Source organism: Nicrophorus vespilloides, unplaced genomic scaffold (assembly GCF_001412225.1).
Source record: "Nicrophorus vespilloides isolate i.1.1-1 unplaced genomic scaffold, Nicve_v1.0, whole genome shotgun sequence".
In the NCBI taxonomy this organism is placed as follows: Eukaryota; Metazoa; Arthropoda; class Insecta; order Coleoptera; family Silphidae; genus Nicrophorus; species Nicrophorus vespilloides.
The window spans coordinates 1-23,477 of NW_017098093.1; the positions used below are offsets into that span (position 1 = coordinate 1).

At 33.4% G+C, this 23,477-nt stretch overlaps 1 protein-coding gene across 1 annotated transcript; it reads left to right on the forward strand.

Annotated features, from left to right (window-relative positions):
- Positions 1-12,914: 12,914 nt before the first annotated feature.
- LOC108561652 lies at positions 12,915-22,354 on the forward strand (the record flags this gene model as incomplete). Its single annotated transcript, XM_017919684.1, has 10 exons — positions 12,915-13,066; positions 18,397-18,541; positions 18,673-18,803; positions 18,863-19,022; positions 19,641-19,934; positions 20,041-20,337; positions 20,454-20,774; positions 20,910-21,313; positions 21,380-21,682; positions 21,888-22,354. Coding segments are annotated over 10 exons (2,294 nt in total), but the record flags the coding sequence as incomplete, so codon positions are not given.
- Between the last annotated feature and the right edge of the window lie 1,123 nt (positions 22,355-23,477).

Sequence of the window (23,477 nt, forward strand, 5' to 3'; positions counted from 1 at the left end):
TTTGGTCAGCCTATTAGTATATATATTTTTATTGTATATTAAAATTGTTTTATGTATAAATTGTACTTTTTTTTCTCTTCTTCTTATGTATCGATGTTTGGCCAATAAATTATTATTATTATTTATTAGTTTAAATATCAAATATTTAAAATGTGGATGCAACATTGTGACTTCATAATTAAATATTTAAAATAGTTTTGAATACATTATGTGTGAGATAAATGTTTATTTATCTTTTTTCAACTTGATTTTTATAGAATTAACATTAGTGTTGCGTTTATGAAGCTTAACTTTAGTCGCATTTTCAGGGATGGTTATAAAGAACACGCGGTGTTACGAAACTTATCTTCTATAATACAAAGATGGGTCATCGAGGCCGCATGCAAGTGTTTTTGTATATATACATGTATGTATGTGTGTGTGAGTGAGTAGGTTGCAGACGAAGGGAAGTAGAGGCAAGTGAAGTTAATGCAGCTCTTAACCGATAAAGGAGGAATCCTGGTGAGGACATTTAGTGTCTAATGACTTTACTGCTTTCCATTAAGACTTTTTGCAACACTTACCGATAAATAGGACCCTTTTAATTCGGATTGCGTTCTGTTACTCCGTGTTAGTTTTTTCCCATCTACCTCATTCCTCTTCAGCAAACTTCAGCGGACAATCGTAAAATATCATATCTAGTTAGCTGAACTTTATCTGGAGAGGGCAGATCTCCGAGAGTGCCCTCACTCAAAACCGAGTGATTTTATTCCTACATCACCAAATTCAAACTTTTCATAATTATATAAACCGAAATAAGGAATAAGAAAAAAATGCATAAGCTTTAATTGTCAATTAGCTTTGGAATGGAAATAAAGGACGGAGTGAGAGAAAAAAAAACATGTATAAATATACGGTAATGAATCAAAGATTTCAACAGGGAGAAGTTTAGGGAACAATCAGGGTCGAAACCGTTTGGCGCTCCCTTTTTCCTGACTATCCCTAATCTCAGGCCGGGTAGGGTTTCTCTTTTCCATCTTTTTGTTCTGCTTAGGACCACAATTTTAAAATAATACGAACGCCTGGCTAAAGGAGTTAACGACTTCCTGTTAATTTTTTTAACCACAAAGCCCCAACATTATTAAACTGCGGCATGTAGGAACCTCAAAATATAGATTGAACTAAAGATGAGAGCGTAAAGATAAGGGTTTTTGTTACGAGAAGTGAAAAATATTGTCATCAACATTAGCGTTAATTAAATGAGCAAATGAAATAACTAAGAGAAAAATTTGGTATGAAAATAAATTTAAATTATTTAAGTTATTTAAATGAAATGTATTTGTTGCGTACGAATGATATATTATTAGCAATAAACGTTGTAGAGGTACATAACGTTACTGACCAAAATAAATAACGATAATATTGATGATTCAATTTCGTGTGCACTTTATGTCCGAGGGGAGATTTATTGCACCCGCAGTTTTAATTAATTAACTGGTATTACAGGTTATGCAAGCAATACGAAAATTAAATAAATTCACAAATTTCCGTATGCGACTAATAGCCGAATGGTTAAGTCGCCATACCGACGATTCCGTGGATGCCAGTTCGAATCATGGTCAAGCCAGGCCCTTTGTGAGCCCTAGTGGAATCGCAGAGCATCAATATACTACTGATGTTCACCTACAAGACTATAACCAACTTACAAATTACAGAAAGAATATAATAGTAAAAACTACCGCCATTAGATTTAATTAATGTTCGCAGGAATAAGGAATAAGATTATAAATATACTATGACATAAAAAAAATATTTCCGTATGTGCAGTCAGAGGGTGAGAGGAGTGTTGTTGGTCTTGGCATTGTGTAGTATTTATTTCATATTTACAGAAGCATTTTTATTTGTTTGTTTGCATTAAGCTCTCGTCAAATGCGGATTTCTAAATCCCGTATTATAGATTTAGCGGCGGTAATCCGAATATCAGTTTATCAAAATGCAATTTTACTGTAGCAGTCACAAACAATATGTGGCATTATAAAGCAAACTTTTTTTCATTTTACCTATTAACTTATTATATATAATTTATTTATTTATGTATCAAATAACTAGAATTAATTAGAATATTAGTTTAGATATTAGACACCAAGAGAAGTTTTTATGGTCATCTTCTTTCATATCCTAAAAGATCTTTTGTACAGTAGTAAAATTATTATAAAATCCTTCCATAGTCTATCACTAATATTTGATTTACCTAAAATATAGCAATTTCAGAAAATCAATTCCAGTAATTGAAAATCAGAAATACTTTTTAATTAGATTTTTTCACTTAAAAATGATAATAATAATATCATTTAATAACAGGAATAACATTTTTATAGATATAAGACATTTTTCAATGTTTAATTATTATAAAAAAAAATATTAGCATTGCTAGGAAGACAACAACTTACACTCAAAGTTGTATCCGCGTCTTCTAGGTCTTCGTGGTTTCGGAATGTTGCCCTCGAGGGCAATGCAGTGAAGTTTGCAAAATAAACAAAACTATGTTACTGGAAACAAACGTCGACTCTTACGAACTCTATGTGCTGGAGAAGATTTTGTTTTTGGATAAAGTTATAAAAACAAAGTATATACCATTATTGCTCCTAAAAAAATCTATAAAAAATCTATTAGAAAACAATAACCTATCATGACATTTAACATTTTAATTAATTTAATGTATTTCAATGGCAATAATTGTGCAGTAATGAAATATTTATTATTAATAATATAATATAAATACACAACACGAACTTGTTTTGACTGCATTGACTATAATTAATTACAGTTTGATTGATTTATTTCTAGTTTATTCAAGAGAGCAAAATACATATTGTAAAACAAAAATAATTATGATTTATCTTGAAAACTATTTTGCATGCAGTGAGAGAATTATTTTGATGAATTTTATACATTTATATGTTTAACGATTTAATGATGTTGGTGAAATTAATTACCGAACGGGGAAGCATTCAATCTTTCGGTAAATTAAATTTCATTCTCTACTTTTCTTGCAATTAGTGGCTTCGATCCTGATAATATCTCATTTCCATTAAAGTGTATTTGTTCTGTAATTATTTCCTCGCAAATTACTGTTCAATATAAAAAAATAATGACGTTAAATTCGAAATGATTACATTATAATTAGAGTGTAGATATAATTGGAGTGTTTAACACAGAATTGAAAACATTATTTTTATGATTATTTTACGATGCACTCCAATTCTAACGGTAACCGTGTTAAAAAATGCAATAGGTTTCGCATCAAGTAAATTTCAGTTTATTATTAATATTTAGTTTAGATTGAATTCGCTATATTTTCAATATTATGTCCCCGTTTTATTATTTTCTTTTTTGACGAAAAAAAAACTGTTTGATTCTAAACCTTTTGTATAGAATAATAGAAATAGTGATCTATTTCAAATACTTTGTAAACATTGTATCATCATTTCAATACACAACATATAATAATATCTTTTTAACCCGTAACTGCTGTTATGCTGATTTAAGTACACTCACACTACAATCAGGTCAAATTGGCCGCCAACATAAATAATTCATTTTCATCGTTCTAACATGTAATTATATGATTTACAACACAGAAAGCTACAGCTACATATCAAATACAAAATTAGAAAAGCTCAAATTCAAATACATTCCCTGTACATGTGCATTGAACATTGTAAAAAAAACAGGTTTATGACAAATTATGTGATTTCCTTCTTATTAACAATCTTGATATATTTTAATTCTAACAATACTTCGTTTAGTTGGCTGGAAAAAAAAAATCCTAAACGTCCTAGACTCTCCATTTTCAAATTTTTCTAAGAAATATTGGGCAAAACGAACATTTTTTTTTGTCGTAATTTAAAATTCGTGGAACCAATCGTGCGGATTTCTTCGTATAGCCCAAGTGATGACACAGCCATGGCATTCAAGCCCAGTTCGTCACCTACCATTTCCTGTGTCATTCTGTGTCAATTTTTGCCTTCACCAGGGCTACATTTGTGTCGTCGCTGAAAGATTTCGGGCGAACATCATGAGATTCGTCCTCAACAGAAAAATGCCCGGTTTGGAATCTTCGAAACCATTTGTAAATGGTCATAAGGGATGATGCATTCACTCCATATGCAGTTTGGCATTCCTGGAAAATTTGCATAGGTTTGAGTTGACGTCGAAATCCGTAGAGAATGGTAAAACAATTTTTTGCAGTGTTGATGATGGAATTTCTACCAACATTACATCACTAATCTTGCATTTTCTCCTATCCATTCTTACTGATCTTCTTGAAATTTGACATTAAATATCATTAGACTTTAACAAATTGAGAAACAACTTTTGTTTATTCAGAAACAAATGTATTAATGCTAACTAAGCGAACTTTTGTTAGACCCCATGTATCTATTGAACATTCAGTTTGTTTCACTACTTTCTATAGATGCAAATACATTGTAAATTAAATATAATTTTCTGAAATTTAAAATCAATTTCTAGAATATGTCTATTCCAAAATAATATCTTGTTACCATCGGTTAATCATATAACCCTAGAGTAGAGTACATAATAAGACCATTCCCATTGTTAAGCAATGAAGCTTTGATAACGGTCACGAGGCAACAATGAGAAAAAAGTTAACTGAAGCGGCATCAAAAGAGATAATTAAAACGTTCCATACACGTAATGCAATTATTAATATTTATGTTAATTCGAAACGGTGTGGAGATTCGTTCTGCGAGATACAAGGAGTGTAAAATATTCCAAGATTATGCACGCAATTACTCTTCTCAGATAAGCGTAGCGAATTAACATAAGTGAGTGGAGAGCTGTGGCAAAAAAAAAGCACACATAAAGGTAAAACAGGTACAGCAAAAAAAAACAATCATTGTAGATTGCCGTGTACTAAATGATAAAGGGGACCGTAAAAAAATTGCTTGCGAAACTTAATTGAAAATCAAGTGTGTATATCATGCAGATAAAAAAATTGTACACGCAATTGCACGGAGGATATATTTTGCAAAGAGAAATTTATTATCTGAAAAATTCTTGATGGAAACAAGTAGCTTTTTTTTCACCTTAATGAATGATTGCATCTCTGTAGTAGACTTTTTTTTATTTCAACATAATAATTATGTTGAAGTAAACAAAAGTCAACATGATTATTATGTTGAAATAAACAAAAGTCAACATTAAAAAACAGATCATAAAATTTACTTGGTAATAATATTTTTTTGTAATAATTGCAAAATGCTTTAGTTTATTTTTGTTCATCAATGTGAACATTGAGTAAATTTAAGATCGCGGTTGATATTAAATGGATAATCTTTCCCGGTGATGATTTGATTTTTTTAATTTGTTGGTTGGCTATCGTATTGTAGGTTAACTTCAATAGTATATTGATGCTCCACGATTCCACTATTTCCTTTGACTGTGGTCCATATGATGAACCTCGTTCATTTCACTGTCCATCTGTGATGAACGATGACCCTATTACTGTAAGCACCGAGAGGGCTCACAAAGGGCCTGGCTTGACCAGGATTTGAACCGGCGCTCACAAGGGTAGGGTAGGGCGACTTAACCATTCGCCTATTAGTCGCCCTTTATTCTAAATATAACTAACATTTAGTAGCATTTTATATCTATGTAGGACTTACGTAGTATTTATATATATAAAAATATGTATATACTTGATTGAATCTTTCAGCAAATCCCAATGTTAATATTGCAAATCATTAACTTAAACTATAAGGATTACATTGCTTTTTCAATATTACATATATTACATTTTGTAATATCATTGTGATGTACATATTAATAATGTTTCAGAATAATAGAAACAGTGACCGATTTCAATTTATTTCCAATTAATTATAAGTTTTATTTGATCTGCATATGTGCTCGTAATTAAACAACAATTGACATTTTAGTCATTCACAGTTATAACACACATCAACTATTATTATCATACAAATATACTAAATTTTGTTTACTCCGATTTCAAACGAATTAATTATTATAATTTTTCATTTACAGATCGTAAATTGTACGATTTACATCAACACTTTGCAATTGTTTTTTAATTGAACACTAATAATGAAAATAATAAAAGAAATCTTTGATCAAATTTAGCTTTTACAGTTCCCATCGGAAATAATTTTCTTCTTTTATTTGGATATTTTTTTGTATGGTAAATTTTAAGCTTAGGTAACTTTGTAAATATTTTCACGTCAGAATTTTTTCTCAAATAAGTTTTGTTTTATCGAACATAAACATTTTATAAAAAAAAATCTAAGACTTTGTTTGTGTTCTAATATTGAAAGACATTAAGTTAGAAACTAATAGGTGCATTTATGATAAAACGTTCTGCAGCAAATCAATAAAGATGCGATCGGTGCATTAATGCATTCAATAAAGTTTATTCGTAATTTCGATATAGGGTGAAGTTCGGTGCAGCCGTAGTTTCCTATTCGCTTAAATTTCCACCGCATTTCTGTGCGGACATAAATTCTGATAGTGGGATCTATATATAACTTGCATGGTGTGGATTTGAAGAGCCCAACTACAAATGTAATGGGAGGCGAGACGAGGAAAACAACAAACAGCGACAGACAGACGAGACGAAAGGATAGGGTTGAGCGAGATGGAAAAAGAAATAGGGATCGATCGCATCATTCATGATATAAATATGAATCATGAAGAACATCCGTGACGTTATGGAGGCGTAATCAAATTACGAAAACTAATTATTATTTAATCAATAAATGCAGTACAGACCACTTAATAGATCGTCCGTGAAATTGAATTTGTTATAAAATCAGGTGTAATGAGTTTAATTATAATTAACGCAGCACTGGCAAGAAGCACTTGACAAATCAATTAGACCTACTAATAGCTAGTATATTAACTATCAGTTAATATTTTATCTAAATACATAGTTACATATAGCATTTAGGTTTTGGTTTAATATATTAATCGTAAATAGAAGATTAATATACCACTTTACATGTATCATTTCACTTTTTTAGAAGTAATATTTCAAGTAGGATTGATGTTGTGATAAATTTATAGTAATGTTAAAGTGAAGTGAACAGAATTTTTAATGTAATTTTCCATGAAAAATTAAAAAATAATTAAGTCTGCTGTGAAAAGAATGAAAAACACGGTGTTCATCATTTGACCACTTAAAATCAATTAGACTGGATAATTGGGTGGGCTGATTCCTCCAACCTAGAGGGCTATGGTCGCAGCCAATGAATAAAATTAAACAGTTAGAGATGCGAAGAATTGTCGTCCCGATTGAATATTCATAATACTCCGTGATTCATGGGGGTGTGAGGACTGGTGATTGGATTATTTGTCGAAAGGAATACGGACGATCTATTGTACTATCTGTCCGTCGGCAACGGACTATGGCCACATAATTGTATCATCATTCTTTGCCCTTCGGATGCCGATTAACCGGCCGTTTCCGTAATCGAACAGGATAATTGCTAAATTGGTCTGTATTACGGCAATTAGCACGGAATGGAAATTGATGCGGCAAACATTTTCGAAGCCCTTTCCTACCATGCACCCTTCCTACCTCCCTAACACCACCACCGCACGTTGCTTTTAATTGGCCCCCGCCGAATGCCATTTCGATGAACTTAAATAATTTATAAGCGCGGGATTACGCAACACGCGCTGCTAATTCGCCGCTTTCCTTGTTTTCCGACAGATCAACCAATCTAACCCCCGTATATCATCTCCACAAAAGCGGTATCCATTCTAGCTTGTTCTCGTTTTATTTTCATCACCATTTCAACAACTCAACAAACTGAATTTGTTTTACCATTCATTGCTTTTTACATTGCACTTATTGAATTTTATTATATTATTACTATTTTATTTTAATCTATCATTGTAATAACTATTCAAAAAGCAGTAGGAAACATGAAACGAAACTAGTATACTTACAAGTTTGACGAGACAGTAATATTTTTTAACTCTATAACTAAGTTTTCTCAAACGCAATATTCCCAAAAAAATATTTTGATGAAATTGCTATGATTTTATCAGTTTGCAGACACAATTGTAAACCGCATGGTCAAGATTCCAATTAAGGTAAACCTCAAATCAAAAAGGAAGAAACTGTTTGAAATTTAAAACAGCTGAAGTATTAAATTATAAAACGCACGAAGCCGAATATTTAATTAAGTAAATTATTGCAGCGGCAGTTGTGTGCATTTAATTACACAAGAAATTGCAACTTATTGTTTGCAATTCGCGTTTAATTCGGGGCACTGCGTCGCATCCAGTAAACCAAAACTAGTTTTGTTTCGTCGGTTTTCCGGACCACCGCAACTTCCCTATTTACGAGCGATCCACCCGCGCCACCCCAGCAACCAACTGGGATGTTGCTCCCTCCACGCCGAAATACAGAGAGCTTACTGGATTTAAAAATATTTCTTCGAGAACCTCAACGCCGGATTGTTGACGACTGATAAAGCCCAACAGCGAAAACCTTTTACATCGATATTAGAATGACTCCCCTATTTACATAATTTATAATATCGGAGATTTCTCGCTTTCGGTGTGTTTATTTAAGTAAATAAAAATGATTCGAGAGGAGTGGAAAGGAAAAATAAACTGCTGAACTTTGCTGCAGAGTCATTTGTAAAGGTGTCGTGTCGTTGATGGATTGACGCCAGTCTAAGCATTGAGATGTATTGCAGCGAGGCTGGAGCTGTTGATAGTGTATATAATCTTTTCCTCCACTCGAAACGAATGGAAAATGTGTGTTCACGATAGGTAAACTTATGTTTTCCATAACTCATCGATTTATTTTCGTAAAAGAGGCAAAACTTATCGTTTCCTGACTCCAATCCAATCGAAACTAACCCAACTTAGCAATATTTATATTATTTAAAACATGATATTTTGCTTTTCGATCAATTAAATCCTATGGATTTTAATATAAATTTAATATACATTCAGTTCAATTACGACGGTATACTTCACTTAAATTACAATATTGTTGTTGTAAAATGGGAAATATCAAATATGTAATCAAATTTTATAGAAAAACTCTTATAATTCGAGTACTTTATAGGTGATTACATTTGACAATCAATAACTTTAAAACCTATGGTTTAAAAGAATGAAATTTTTACATTATGTAGATTAACTATCGATCAAAACCCATTATTCTACCTTCGTTCAATATTTAACAATATCTCATTCTGAACAGTTGCACCGTTGTATTCGCATCATTGTTATTAAGTGAACCCAGAACACTAGCTATAGGGGTTCAATCCTAAAGGATTAACCGATCAGCTTACAACCAATTCCACTCTATGAAGGTGATACCCAAATCATCAGCAATGACAAGGGACCCCTTTTTATTCAATTACAATTCCACAATTTAAATGATTAAGTTGCAACAAAAAAAAGGACAAAATTTATGCATGTGGAATGCCGACGGGGTTTATTTGCTTCAATTACCGGTTACGAAACGTAAGTTAATAAAACTCGCGTACAATTCGTGTAATTTCGTTACGTTGGTTGTTTCGGAGTCTTGCGGTTCTTTATTATATTAAAACTTAAAAACAGTCGTATTTTATGCGATTCACCACATATTGTCTGTTCTTTTTATATTATTATATTGTACAAAAGAAGTGAAGAAAAAAAAACAAGAAATACGAGTGACGAAAAAGTTTACAACATGAATATAACAAGCTTTTGATCGAAAGCCGATTTATGTTTTTATCAATGTACGTAATCCATTTTATTTACGTTCTTCTGAAATCGCATTATATTGGTTAGAAGTTTTCTGCACAATAGAAATAATTGATCGGAATTTTCTGTACTAAAAGAAAGAAAGAAATAATATTTTTAAAAGTTAAAATTTTAAATAATATTTCCAAAGTTCAAGTATCAAGTATTAATAAATACGAATAAAAAAATTAACAATAAAGTAATTGCAAAAATAGTCATAATTACAAAATACAAATTTAAAATATCAATGGAAAGTAGAAACAAATTAGTTAATGAATGACAACAGAAGGATGTATAAAATGGTGAATGACGGAGGGTGCAAAGGGCAATTTAATTAATGAGAGTGCGATGTAATAAATTCAGTCAGTTTAATCCGAACTAATTTTAAACAAAGCTCACCAACCTTAATGACCGACCCGATGTTTTGCTGCCCTTCACAAAGCTCATCCAAAGAAATTAAATATGCTCAGTTCTTTGGATACATACACGTGTAACATACTCGTACTTTTTCTTCCTATTTTACAAATGTCCCCGACTATTTTACGACACACAAATCATGTTCGACCCGATAGATATTTTTTGTGCGCGTCGAAGAAATATGAAAAGTTTTCGAAAGTTGGCCGCCTACAGGATCGTAAAACACACTCCCCCAGTCACTTCGTGTATGTGTGTGTGTGTTTTTTACCCACCCACCATCTCTCTGCATTGTTAGTTCGGAAACTGACCGTAACATTTATGGAAGTTGCGAGGGAAGTTTCGATCCGAAAACGTTGGGCCCCATTTGTAAGCAATAATATTTTTCCGTGTGAGATGAGGCGATGGGCCCAGACCCGGATTCATATTTTATGCAGCAGCCCAAAGCGAGGACCCGGCGACTCCACCGAAATTTCATAATTATGCAAATAGCTCAATTCAATATTAAACCTTCATTCTGTGTAAGCGCTTTGCCCTTTTTTATGAGTCACCGTTACGAACACGTCTGCTTCTTCAATCGAATCAAAAACTTACTGTACGTTATTTTTCTAAATAAAAACAACAACGAATTAATTAATTCAACACATAATCCAACTACTTTTTTTTGACAAAGTTATTTTTGTGACAAAATTTATATTGTTTAGAAACTATTATACAGATTAAAACCATGAAACGTTTTTTAATATAGGGAAAATTTTGTTTTTACTATATTTTGTTCACGTTCATTGAAATTTAAATATTTCATATTTTCAATATTTCCATTTTGTTTATAATTTATATTACGTTACATGAATAAAAAAAAAGCATAAATGAAATAAATTGTGATGATCATTTGTAAATTTTATTTTAATTGATCATTATTACTGTTGTTGAATGGAAATGGTTTTTTTACATGATTAACAACTTTTTACAACAATCTTTGTAAAACGTTGCACTTTATGCGATGCCGATGGATCCAGCGTTACAGCTGACCTCAATTGTCTGATTAAGTTCAAAATTAAACGTAAAGCTTTGCGCATTAAATGAATTTAAATCTCGGATAAAACGGAAATTACAAAAAGGGATGCGTTCGCTATGGCTGTAATTGACTTTAGAATATAGTAGCAATATTTGCGCCGTGATAGAAGGGGTAGACGACAAAGTTAATTTGGGCTTTGAATGGCAGACCCTCTCTATACTGAGGAGTATCTAAACTATTTATTCTAATTTAATTAAGTGTCTATATAACTAAGAGTTAACCTAATAGTTACCTGTCACTAAGTGAAGCGGAACAGCTTTTTCGCTCCCGCCCTTAATTGAATGACTATGTACTATCTAACTAACTAGGGACGGATCATGGAGGCATTAAAACCGACCGATAATAACTTTAGTGTATGCATGGGAGTTGTTTGGGGGTGGCATGGTCGGAGAGACCTTTTAAAAGTAATCGGCCAGCAAATTGGGTTCATTACAAGTTTTTGGTAGTTCCGGACAATTTGAATTTAAATGCATGCATACGTATAGCATGTAACGTACATAAAGGGATAGTTTATGAATATATGTATTTACGATTAAAGTCCAGGACCAAAACGAGATCCATATTAATGTAATGGCAATAGAGTCTACCTACGTATATATATATATAAGAGAGAGAGAGAACGAAGAGGAGCTGAAAGATTTCCCTTGCGGCGCGGGGACAAGTTGCTGTATCTAATTGTAAACTTCTAAACAAGTGGATGTTTTAAGCTGCTACAGAAATATTTATTTAAACCGCGAATAATTTGTTTTAATTAAGACTTCTTGGTAAATTTTCCTCAACACCACTGAGGTGGTTTTCATTTCCTTTCTGTTTTCTTTTATTTTTGTTCGGTATTTTCGAATTATTCGGGGATGAATTTCAATTTAAAACGTGAATTTGACACAGGGAACGGCGTCAAAGGTAAAACGCAGCGAACCGCAGCAGACACCTATCTTGCAATCCGAGGGCGCTCACCACATTAACAGGACATGGACATGTTATATAACTGCACCGTTCAAAGCCTTGGTACTCTGCATAGCCTATTGTTAACAAGCATGATCACCACGTACTGCGGTCACATGATAGGACTGCATGTTATATATCTAATATTATGTGACATATTTGTATAACACTTTTAAGAATATTCCCAATAAATGCAAATCATTGAGTTTCAATTGAAAATGTATAAAATATTATTTATTTTATCCTGTCTTGTATAATACCCACATAAAAGAAACCAATGGTGTGTAAAGGACTTGAGTGATTACCATTACATTTGCACGATAGAACGTCCCTCGTCACTGGCTGACACTTCTCACCGTTGACTATCTCATTCTCGCTCCCGCTCTCTTGCACACTCTGAAATGTGAAATAATTGTGCTCGAGAAAACCCATACTTGTAGTACCCGGTATGTACTAGCGTTCCATTGAAAATTTCCGGCAGTTGGCATGCAGTTTTGTGTACTCATGGTTAACTCGATTTCACCCTTGTCAACAGCGACGAAGGCGAGTTGAAATTTTATTCGCAAACTAATTATAATGCGTGTTCAGGACGATGATTTAAGCTCACCCCGTTCATCTCTTTCCACTTCCACCATTTTCTCCACCTTTTTTTTCTCTTTTCTGTCTTTCTCTCGCTTCTTTTGTTCATAGTGTTCTCGCTTAATTTCAGTGCGCCCGCTTTGGGTCAAATTGCTGGGAGAGAACAGGCCCTTATCTGCAGAGAATACTTATGAGCTGAGCTGTGAGGTCGTCGGCTCCCGACCTGTGCCTACGATCACTTGGTGGAAGGGAAGTGTCCAAATGAAAAACACCAGAGAGACGGTAAGTGCTCTTCAATTTTTCTCGCACACATTTTTATATTTCTGTAGCGCTTTATGTAACTAAGGTTATGTAGTACCTATTCTTAAGTACATACTACAAAAAAAAATGCAAGAGACAATGTATATAACGTCAAATCCTCGAGACAAATACACTCATAAATATATAGGATGGTACATGGATTAAATATGAATTTGTATGTAACTATATACATAATTAAGTTTAAAATCTGAAGGATAATATAGAATTTTAATAAAAATTATAAAGAACTTTCAAGCAACAAATATAATCAAAACATTATAATGTATTTAAACACAAAGAAGTGAATTACTAATGAAGTATTAACTGAATTTGCAGTAAATGCAAGTGATCGTATTTCAGTGAAAATGATATGAAATATAAGAAGAAAACTTTATGCAACTAATTTGGTCATAGTATTAATGTAGATATTCGGCAGAAAGTTATAGCGCAATTAAACCCGAAGTAATGATTATTATGTTATCACGGTTACACCGCAATGAAATAAAGGTTTTACGGCGCAATATGATAATAAAGATAGCTTTACAAGCACAAAGGGCTAATACATGTAAGTTTAAGCGTTGCTAAATGTACGACCATAATGGGAGTCCATAACCGCAATGCAATTACGAACGTGCGCAACTTCCTTCCGCGGATTTTTCCATTGCTCTATAGTCATGTCATCCTATTATCGTGCGTACTTCAGTTGTTGTTGAGAAGACGGACGTAACGTAATTACTACGATGATGTCTATTCATGCTTTATCACGTTTGTCTGAAACGAGCCAAAAGATTTCATATAACGAGTTGCAAACTAATGATCATCTTGGATTTGTTGAAAATGCAAAAATATATTTAATTTCCCCTTCGACAAACCAAATGCTTAGCATTATCGATTTACAATCTTTGCGATATTACGACGTGATGAATTACTGGAGATGGTAGAGGGGTGGCAGCACCGAATGCGAAATCGGCAATAGTGATAATAAAATATCATATACACATTTCGGGGTGTATCATAAGCGATAATGTTAAGTCGGGCAGACATTTATTACCTGTATAAACGACAGCGTATAGTTTATTGGTGACAGTTATGGCACCTGGGATGGAAGAGGTCATCCGTCCTATCGCTGGGGAGGAAATCGAACTTCGCAAACAGAAACCAAAGATCCTCTGGGATAGGGCCTACAGCGATGCGACCGGCACGAATTAAATTACGTAAATTAATATTAACCAACTAACGTGCTCACTTTATTTTCCATGTCGCATTAATCTGCAACTTTGGCAATTTGGAATTTGCAAAGTTGCGTGCCCCTACAGTTAATTCTATTACCGCAAAGTTCTTAATGCGAATATTGTCCGTACGTTGGATCCCATATTCACATTCATATTATTTCTTTATTCGTATTTTCACTACAAATAATAATAATTGATACAAATAATAATAATTGATAGAGCAAAGAGCCATTACTCTAAAGGAGTTGCCGACACTTTCTAAGAAAATATTCATTATATAATTTCCATTTATTGTATTGAACGGAAGTAAGAGTTTTTATATATTGTAGAGTTATACTGCAGCAGTAAACTTCAAGCACGAAGATTTATTGTTGCGGTCTTTTTGCGTACATTCGGGTCGAAATAAATATTAGGTCTCGACAGTATTACCGTAAGCAAGTACACGGCGTTGAAGTGCAGGAATCTACATCGAATTGCAGTCCTAACGTTAATATACTTTGCAAACCTAAATATTAAAGCTCCTTTTAACTTCATTTACACAAATAAAATAATACGTCAAGGTAGGTACTTTGACTTTAATCATTCATTAAATTAATTATGAATTCTCGTCGAGTAGTTCAGAATAAATCCCACTGTAGGACATTACTTTTTTATGAAGTACTTCAATTAAATTAATTAATTAAGTAATTGCAACGAAATTAATTAGAAATATCTATGTAGAACTTTTTTGCGTTAAGGTAACAATTTTGCATTTGCGTTTTACCTTTTCAATAAGCAAAAATAGAAATAGCAACCTTTAAATAATCAAGGAAAAGCTTGATTGCGTCGATCACGATTAATTTCAATAGATTGATCGCGATAACTTATTAAGTCAAATCACGTTCATGCTTTTATCATATCACAATATTTATTACTAACAAAATGTGATATTTTTGCATATATTGTTACACATTTTTCTATTAGAAAAATAATTACTGTCAATGAATCCTTTTAAAGCTAGTAAATATTGGAAACAATCATGTGGTCTTAGTGTATTGATTTTGAGTGAAAACGTACATCGGGGGATGAGCATATAATGTACAGTCAATTACATCTAAACTTTATATTACTTTATACGGAAAGTTCGTCGACCAGAGTTTACATAAATTTTATTATGCGGCCCGAGTAGCATCAACGAAACCTAACTCTAAATATAATCTTTCAAAAGTTTATTTATCCTATTTTTAATGTCCCATTCGCTCGGTACGTTCCATTTTTGTTGTTTGTTTTGTTGTTGTAAGTATGTCCTTGAAGAAACTTATGGTATTTCATTTGCAAGTTGCGCAATATTTCAAGTTTCGCGGTCTCTCCGAGTACGTTGGTATATATATACCCGTTTCGTATACAATGGGAGTTTCCGGAAATTGCACCTAAATTGCGACTGAAGTTCAAATAGTTTGCTTTGTCGATGACCGCCCTAACATTTATTAAGATTTATTAGTGAACTCCGTCTAATAATGGTGCGCTACGCTTGATTCATTCTCTGCTCCTGTAATAAAATTTGCAACTGCTGATGCTCCTGATGATTGGGCGGCACAAATTCAATTCTGATCATTATACAACTCTAACTTTGATTTCCTGCTGCAATCACAAACTTTTTTTCCAAGCTCCGTTCCTGAAAATACGTTGAAATCGATACCATAATGCAATGTAGATTCACGTTCGTGAGTTTCATCATTTTCATACTTCATTACAATATGTTGTAAATAGCAATGCCGTACGGTGTGCTGCATTAAACTACAGAGCAAATAAGATTACAAATAAAAGCAAGAAAATACGTCGAACAGGATATTGCTGCATGTATTTTTTTACATGGATCGCCTAACAAATCTGTGCGATCTCGACATTTCTTTTTATTTTGTTCTTGTGAAAAGTTTCCTTCCCTCGGAGGATTCACACATCCAAAACTTTGCTTAGGTGGATCTATTTTATGTGCAAACTTGTACATAATAAATGGATGAAAACAATTTGCTTTTTTTTGTAATTACTTGTTTCATTGTATTACACAGTTTAATGCTGTTATTGTAAAAATTTTGATCATATTAAAATATGGATGTTTTCAAAATATTTTAGTACATTTTAAAAGAAGCAGTATCGGCAAATTTTCGAGTATTCGAGAGCCTTAAAAAATGTTTGATATTAAGATTATTTTATTTTCAATTTTACTTAAGAGACACACGTAATTTCCTAAAGAGCCGCATGAGGCTCGCAAGATCAGTTTGCCGACCTCGTTATAGACTGAAAAGGTATATTAAGTTCTTTAGAATGGAATGACATTTCTTTGAATGTGTACCATAAATTATGTTTACTATTAAGTTCTTGAAATAAACATAAAATAAAACTACTCATTTGTAAATTTAACAATGTTTTTTTTGTTCTTCATAAATATTCAATAATTAAAAACAATGTAATTAAATATTTAAATATTATGGAATAATAATCTCTCTTTGAGTGTTAGAAAGAAGATATATTTTCTGTTGCATGAGTTTAGAAGAAACGCGGGTCAAAGTTGGCGCTATCAGTTGCAGGATGTAATAGTAAAGGAAGCTTTTCTTCATGTTTACAGGCTAGGAAGTTTTGATCCCTTCTTTCGCAATATGATATTGTGATCGTATCTCTCAGTCTGTATAGAATATAACAGTAGCACGTCCGGGGTATTTTCAGAAAATGTGATTTGAAACTTCCATATGATGCTTCTGCTATTTTATATATAAACACACGCACACCCCACCACTTTTATATGCCAGATAAGAAAAGTAATAGTGTACGCGCCCTGAATTCCGTATGCAGTGCGCCCGCTCCGATTGATAATTTCTCTTCTTAACAATATTTTTTTATTCGTGCACTTGCATCTACATCATCGTTCCGTTCTTCAGGACCGAATGTCAGCTTGAATGCTTATATGGCTGGAACAATCATTCATTTTTCTAATTTGCGCACGGCCGAGAGTTGACAGTGCAATTCTGTTTATCTAAAAAGGCACGCTCGCGAACTCCACAATAAAAAATGCTTACTTTGACGGCGAAATGAAATATTGTCGCGACGCCTCTCACCTCCATGCATTTATATTCCTTCTACCATCTCACAGAATGCCTTTCGCCACATCATAATACATTACTATATGGTAGGAAAGTATATAAACACAGACAGATTCGTATAATTAACTGAATTTATAAAACATATTCATAAATAATTCATTAGGAATGCTCATCGAGGAAACATGTATTGCAATATCTTCTGTGGGCTCAGTAACTAAGACGCAATAACAGACGTTTATATTATTCGTTCCCTTTGATCCCGACTGTATTTTATATATGTTCTTTTTTGTGTGTTTTTTATGATATTATTATATGAAATATATTGCTCCTAAAGTGAGTTTTGCTGTGGTTTCATTTCTACATTAGTTTTTTTTATCATTTTCGAATGCTTAGCAAAATGATACTAATATTATTCGTCGTTTGACTTTGAACAGTTTGAAAAATTGTCTGAATGATTTCGTCTTTAATAGTAAACTTCAGAGTTATTTTTGTCTCATTTTTTTCATTTATTTATTTGATTTAGGAATTTCTTACTAATTAAAATGAGTGATTTTGCAATAATTTATTACTATAATTGTATAATGTATGTTCAATATAAGTTTAAGAATGATTAAATTTTGCTTCTGTGAAGACTACTACAATCGCATGAAAACAGCTTCCGTAATAACAATATTTGAAGTAATTAATGCTTGTCTATATGCGACACTGTTATACTAATGGGCACAAACAGGACAATAAATAAAAACTAATGCCAACGAAAAATGGTACATTTCCCATTGTTTCGTTTTAATTAAAACAATCAGATCTTAAATTATCAGAACCAACGTTTGGCAAAAGGATAAAAATAGCATTACGCGCGGTTTATATGGCCGACTATAAAATTGCGTGTAGCGTAGTTCTATTGAACGCCTGCAAAAAGGAGCCAAATGGATGTGGATATTATATCCTGTTTTGTATTTTTTTTTTGTAGTGTATGTATTTATTTTTTGTGTTATTGCTTTAGACGAGTCCGGATAGCAATACAACTACCAGTGTGTTAACATTTGTTCCGTCGGTCGACGATGGTGGTAAATATTTGTCATGCCGCGGACAGCAGCAACTTATTCCGGATAGTGGTATAGAAGACGGCTGGAAACTGGATATACATCGTAAGTTCGAACTCGAAAATTATATAATCTCGACTATCTCAAAAGGTGTCCTTGCTGCGCGATTCCAATTTAGTTCATTAAGAAACAATTGCTTGTTCATAGTCTGAGTGCCTAATTATTAAATCTTCCAGATGTTCCTTTGGTGACTTTGGAACTTGGAAGCAACTTAAATGGAAGCGTTATCAGGGAGGGTGTAGACGTTTACTTCGAGTGCAACATCAAATCGAATCCATGGGTCTACCGTGTTAGCTGGAGACACAATGTGAGTGTTGATAAATGACAAACAAAGCATAATGTATTAACGAGTATGGTTTTGGTTAGGGCAAAATGTTATTCAGCAATGCCACGCTTGGAACTATAGTCAGCAATCAGAGTCTCGTTCTGCAATCTGTAACGAGGGCTAGGACGGGCCTTTACACCTGTGTCGGAAGCAATCATGAGGGAGATGGAGAAAGCAATCCCGTTCAGCTCGATGTGAAATGTAAGACCAGCTCATCCTCTCTCAGCTATTACTATATTTGACTATCCTTCCTACGCCCTCTGCTTTTTATCCACCCGCATCATCCACAATATCCGAATCAACCATAAGAGCCTGTCCGTCCAGACGTGTCCAAATAACATGATGAATGTGTTTGTTATTCCCAGTCATAGGTACTCAAAACAAGATTTACTGATTTATTTCCACATATCACTTTCACTATTGCACTTTCAAATAAAAAAAAACTTTTATTTATATTAAACTTAATGCCATTTTATCTGATTTATCAATTTTTAAGAAATATTGTTTTTCCTAGTAATTCAACTAAATTATTTTACTAAATAATAATCGATCCATTTAATATATTACATGTTTAATACTTCCATTCATAAAAATAATTATATATGGAACACCTGCGTTATAAACTTTAAACAATATTTAAAATTATATGATTTAGTGGTTGCGCCGGTTTCAGAAAATATTCAATCAATCAATTATAGTTTTTAGTAAATATGCTGGAATTAATGAAATAAATGTATAACTGAACACTGTAATGAGATCTGTGTTTAGTTGTATTATGGTAATGAAACGAGAAGATAAAATAAAGAAAATGTATTGCAGTTGCTCCGGTATGCAGGCCAGGTCAACCGAAAATCTACGGGGTGGCTCGACAGGAGATAGCCAGAATACCTTGCGAACTAGAAGGCAATCCCACGGATATCCAGTTCACGTGGAAGTTTAATAATAGCGCGGAAGCGATTGATATACCCCAATCCCATGTAGCTACGGACCGGTCCCGAAGTGTGGCCGCATACACTCCGATGACCGAATTAGATTACGGCACCCTTCTCTGCTGGGGTCGCAACGAGATCGGAGTCCAGAAGGAGCCGTGCATTTTCTACATAAATCCCGCCGGTAATTACTCATAGGCCATTTAACACGTTCTATCCGTTACCACCACCAACCACCCTGTCGTATATCCAGCCAACACTAATTACTTATAAATATACAATTCATACAGGAAAACCGGATGCTTTGTCAAATTGCACTATACAGAACCAAACAGTAGAATCTGTTCACGTCGAGTGCATCGAGGGTTTTGACGGCGGACTCCGCCAAGTGTTTGTTATGGAGGTCTACGACACCCAATCCCGCAAATTAGTGAGCAACGTGACATCGCCGAGTCCTGTCTTCACCGTGGCCGGCCTCGAATCCGGATTAGGTTTCGACATTGGTTTGTACGCCGCAAATAAGAAGGGTCGCAGCGCTCTGAACCATCTGCAAGCGTTCACTTTGAAATCAGCAGAAAAACATACAGGTAATTAAAACATTCACGTAATCGTTTCCTTGCTCCAATTTTATTCGGCGCCTTTTGATTTTTGTATTTATTTATTTTTTTGTTAGTTTATTATTATTTGCATATTTCTTTACTAGAAGCATTAAAATCGCGAAAACCGACGCCCCCGGAAAATTGTACGGTTTCACAGCAGACCCTGTATTATCTGCAAATCAAATGTCGGGCGCCGGAAAGGCATGAAGGTGAAGAGTTTTCGACGTTTCTATTACAAGTCTATGATGCCAACACTAGACTGCTCCTGGGCACGGCGACCTCTCACACACCGGAAGCTATTACTATCACGACGCTTCCTCGCGACCACGATACTCTGCTCCTTTTTGTTAGGACGATGACGGCCAAGTCCGTTATAAGCGATGCATCCATTATTTACGCCCCTTCAGCAGCGACCCGCACTGGCGGTAAGAATCCGGCATTCGTGCAACATCAAAATACGGTGGTTTGGTCTTTCTCTTTTCCATTTCAATTAAAATATCAGTTGATTGCATCAAAGCTCTGGTTATGCTTAATTTCACTTTGTTTTCGTTCGCTTGCAGCTGGGACGCCTGTCTTTCTTCACATTACGCCAATATTGGGTGCGCTAATCGGAGTAGTTGCCGCATTAATATTAGTTGCCATCATAATAGTGGTGGTGATACGATTACGCGGCGGCGGCGAAAATGACGATAAGGACTACGATGACGGCGGGCTTTCCTCTTCGGGGAGGAGGTGTGTGGCCGGAAGCGGTGACAAAGCCAGCACTGAACCCTTGAACAAAGATCTTAATGACAGCATTGATAGTCTGGAAGAGAAAAACCCTGATATAATACCGCAAAATAACATGGAGGAGGACTATCAGGATGAAGAACGAGCCTTCGAGCGGCTCAACAACGCCTCGTTACGCACGTACAGCCGGATGCAGAGTCCCAAATTAAGGAACATCCCATACGATTACAAGACGGTAAGCGCGTACAGATAAATATCATTAATATTTACATCTAACAAGTGCTTTCGACTATGTTTTCAGAACGACGAAATAACATACGCAGAGTTATCCATTGGCAACCAGCAAATGCCGCACGTCATTTACAACCAACAGGCCATTCCAATGTCCGTAATAAGAAGACAGGAGCCCACCGTCTATGCTCAGATCGATATAAACAAACGGATTCCGACCTGCATGCAACCACTCAGCCCACCTCATCCCTCTACTTTTCAGGGAATGCAGCATCTTCCCACTTACATGCCCCGCCAGATCAGAGATGATTCTCATTTGCATCATGATACAATGAACGCCGAGACACCATTGATAACTCCCAGGGACGCAAGCGTAAGTATACTCTTCACAACTTTTGTGCATTATCATTGAAACGTTGTTTTATTGAAAAGTGTCTGCATGCAATTAAATTGACATAAAACTAAACACATTGATTAAAACGATTGTTAGGAGTATATTTCAAAACCACTTTTTAAATGAAATATTCGCTTATACATCGTGACAAATATGTTAATAGCTTTTATTTCTCATATTTCAGGCCCTTCAGCCACTACTAGATGTATCTACTAGGGCTCCAACAATAACTTCAACGCTCCCACGCGTCGTTACGGCCACTAGGTTCTGACCAAGTCAAGTGGAGTTTCATTAAATCCTCAATAGGAATTTGAGGAAAGAGAAGGAAATAAAAAAATAGCGAAATAAAACGAAAAAAGAGATAAGAAATTAAAAGTACCTACATATTAAATATATAGAAAGAGAGAACTCTGAAGAATGTTTAAGTGTTTTGTGAGCACATTCCGAATTAACTATGTGTTTGGATGTATTAGTGTCACAACGAACTATCTTAAGGGACCGTTGGTCCTCTAACTTTTTCCCCATTCCATTCAATCATTCATTATTAACAATCCGAATTTGTTGGTGAGAGGAGAAAAAATATTGTATAAAAGTTTTTTATAGCTGTGAAATCAATGATGTATAACATAAATATATATATAATGAAATAAGAGAGAGAGAGAAAGAGATATTTGTTTTTCGTTTGAATTAAATCTTTTACTTCTATTAATTTCATAAATATTTAAAGATCAATTAGCTTCATATGAAATATAATGTATTCAAATATAAGTTAGATGTGTGATATTAATTTATATATAAATATATAAAAACTATATATATATTTAAAAAAATATGTAAATGTTTTATTTAACTGCCATATGTATTTACATTCGAATTTAGTTGTAATTAATTGGATCCGTCCAATAACTTGGAAATGTTTAGCAGTACGTGCAAAGGCGTGTGTATATATGTAAATAATTTTGCTCAAATGTAACCAATATTAATGTTATCTGAGGATAATAAAAATAAATAATATATATATATAAATTAATTAATTGACTAAAAAATAACAGTATATAGACATTTTTAAATTGTATGGGAAATATATATATATATATTAATGTAAAATGTTTAAGAATGAAGAAGTAAATTGCATCTAGTTATACTATAAATGTTTTTTATTTCAGTTTGTTACAAAATTACAGATAATTACCAAAAATCCATTTATTCATCATTGACAATAAATTAATTGAAAATTGTTACGTTGCGAGTTATGATGTGGCCTTCACGAGAAGTTTAAATCATTCAAATATATACGTTAAACACGTTTTATGTTGTATGTTCCATTTTTACAGTAGACATTTTATGTACTATATATTATATTATAAAATTGTATATATTATGTGTTATATCATGTAAATGTACTCGAAAATTGTCTATTTAAATCAAATACATTTTAATTCAAAAACAGACGTTTATGTGTATATTTAATCAACTTTATCAATAAAAAAAAATAATTCAACTTAATTACATGATTTATTATTAAATTTTGAAAATAATTAACACTAAAAGTACCGATATTACATGGACTATATTAGTTATTTTTCTAATATTTTTTATTTTGCCTTGAAGTTATTAGAATACACTTTTTTTCTTCAAAATAGTACTTAATACATTTCAAAACAAATACTATAGCATTTTTTGTTTTCAATCGCGCGCGTGTATCATTAAACCTGTTTTACCTCACAAATTATAAGGAAACTCAATCTTCTACTTTTGTAACAATAGTTTAATA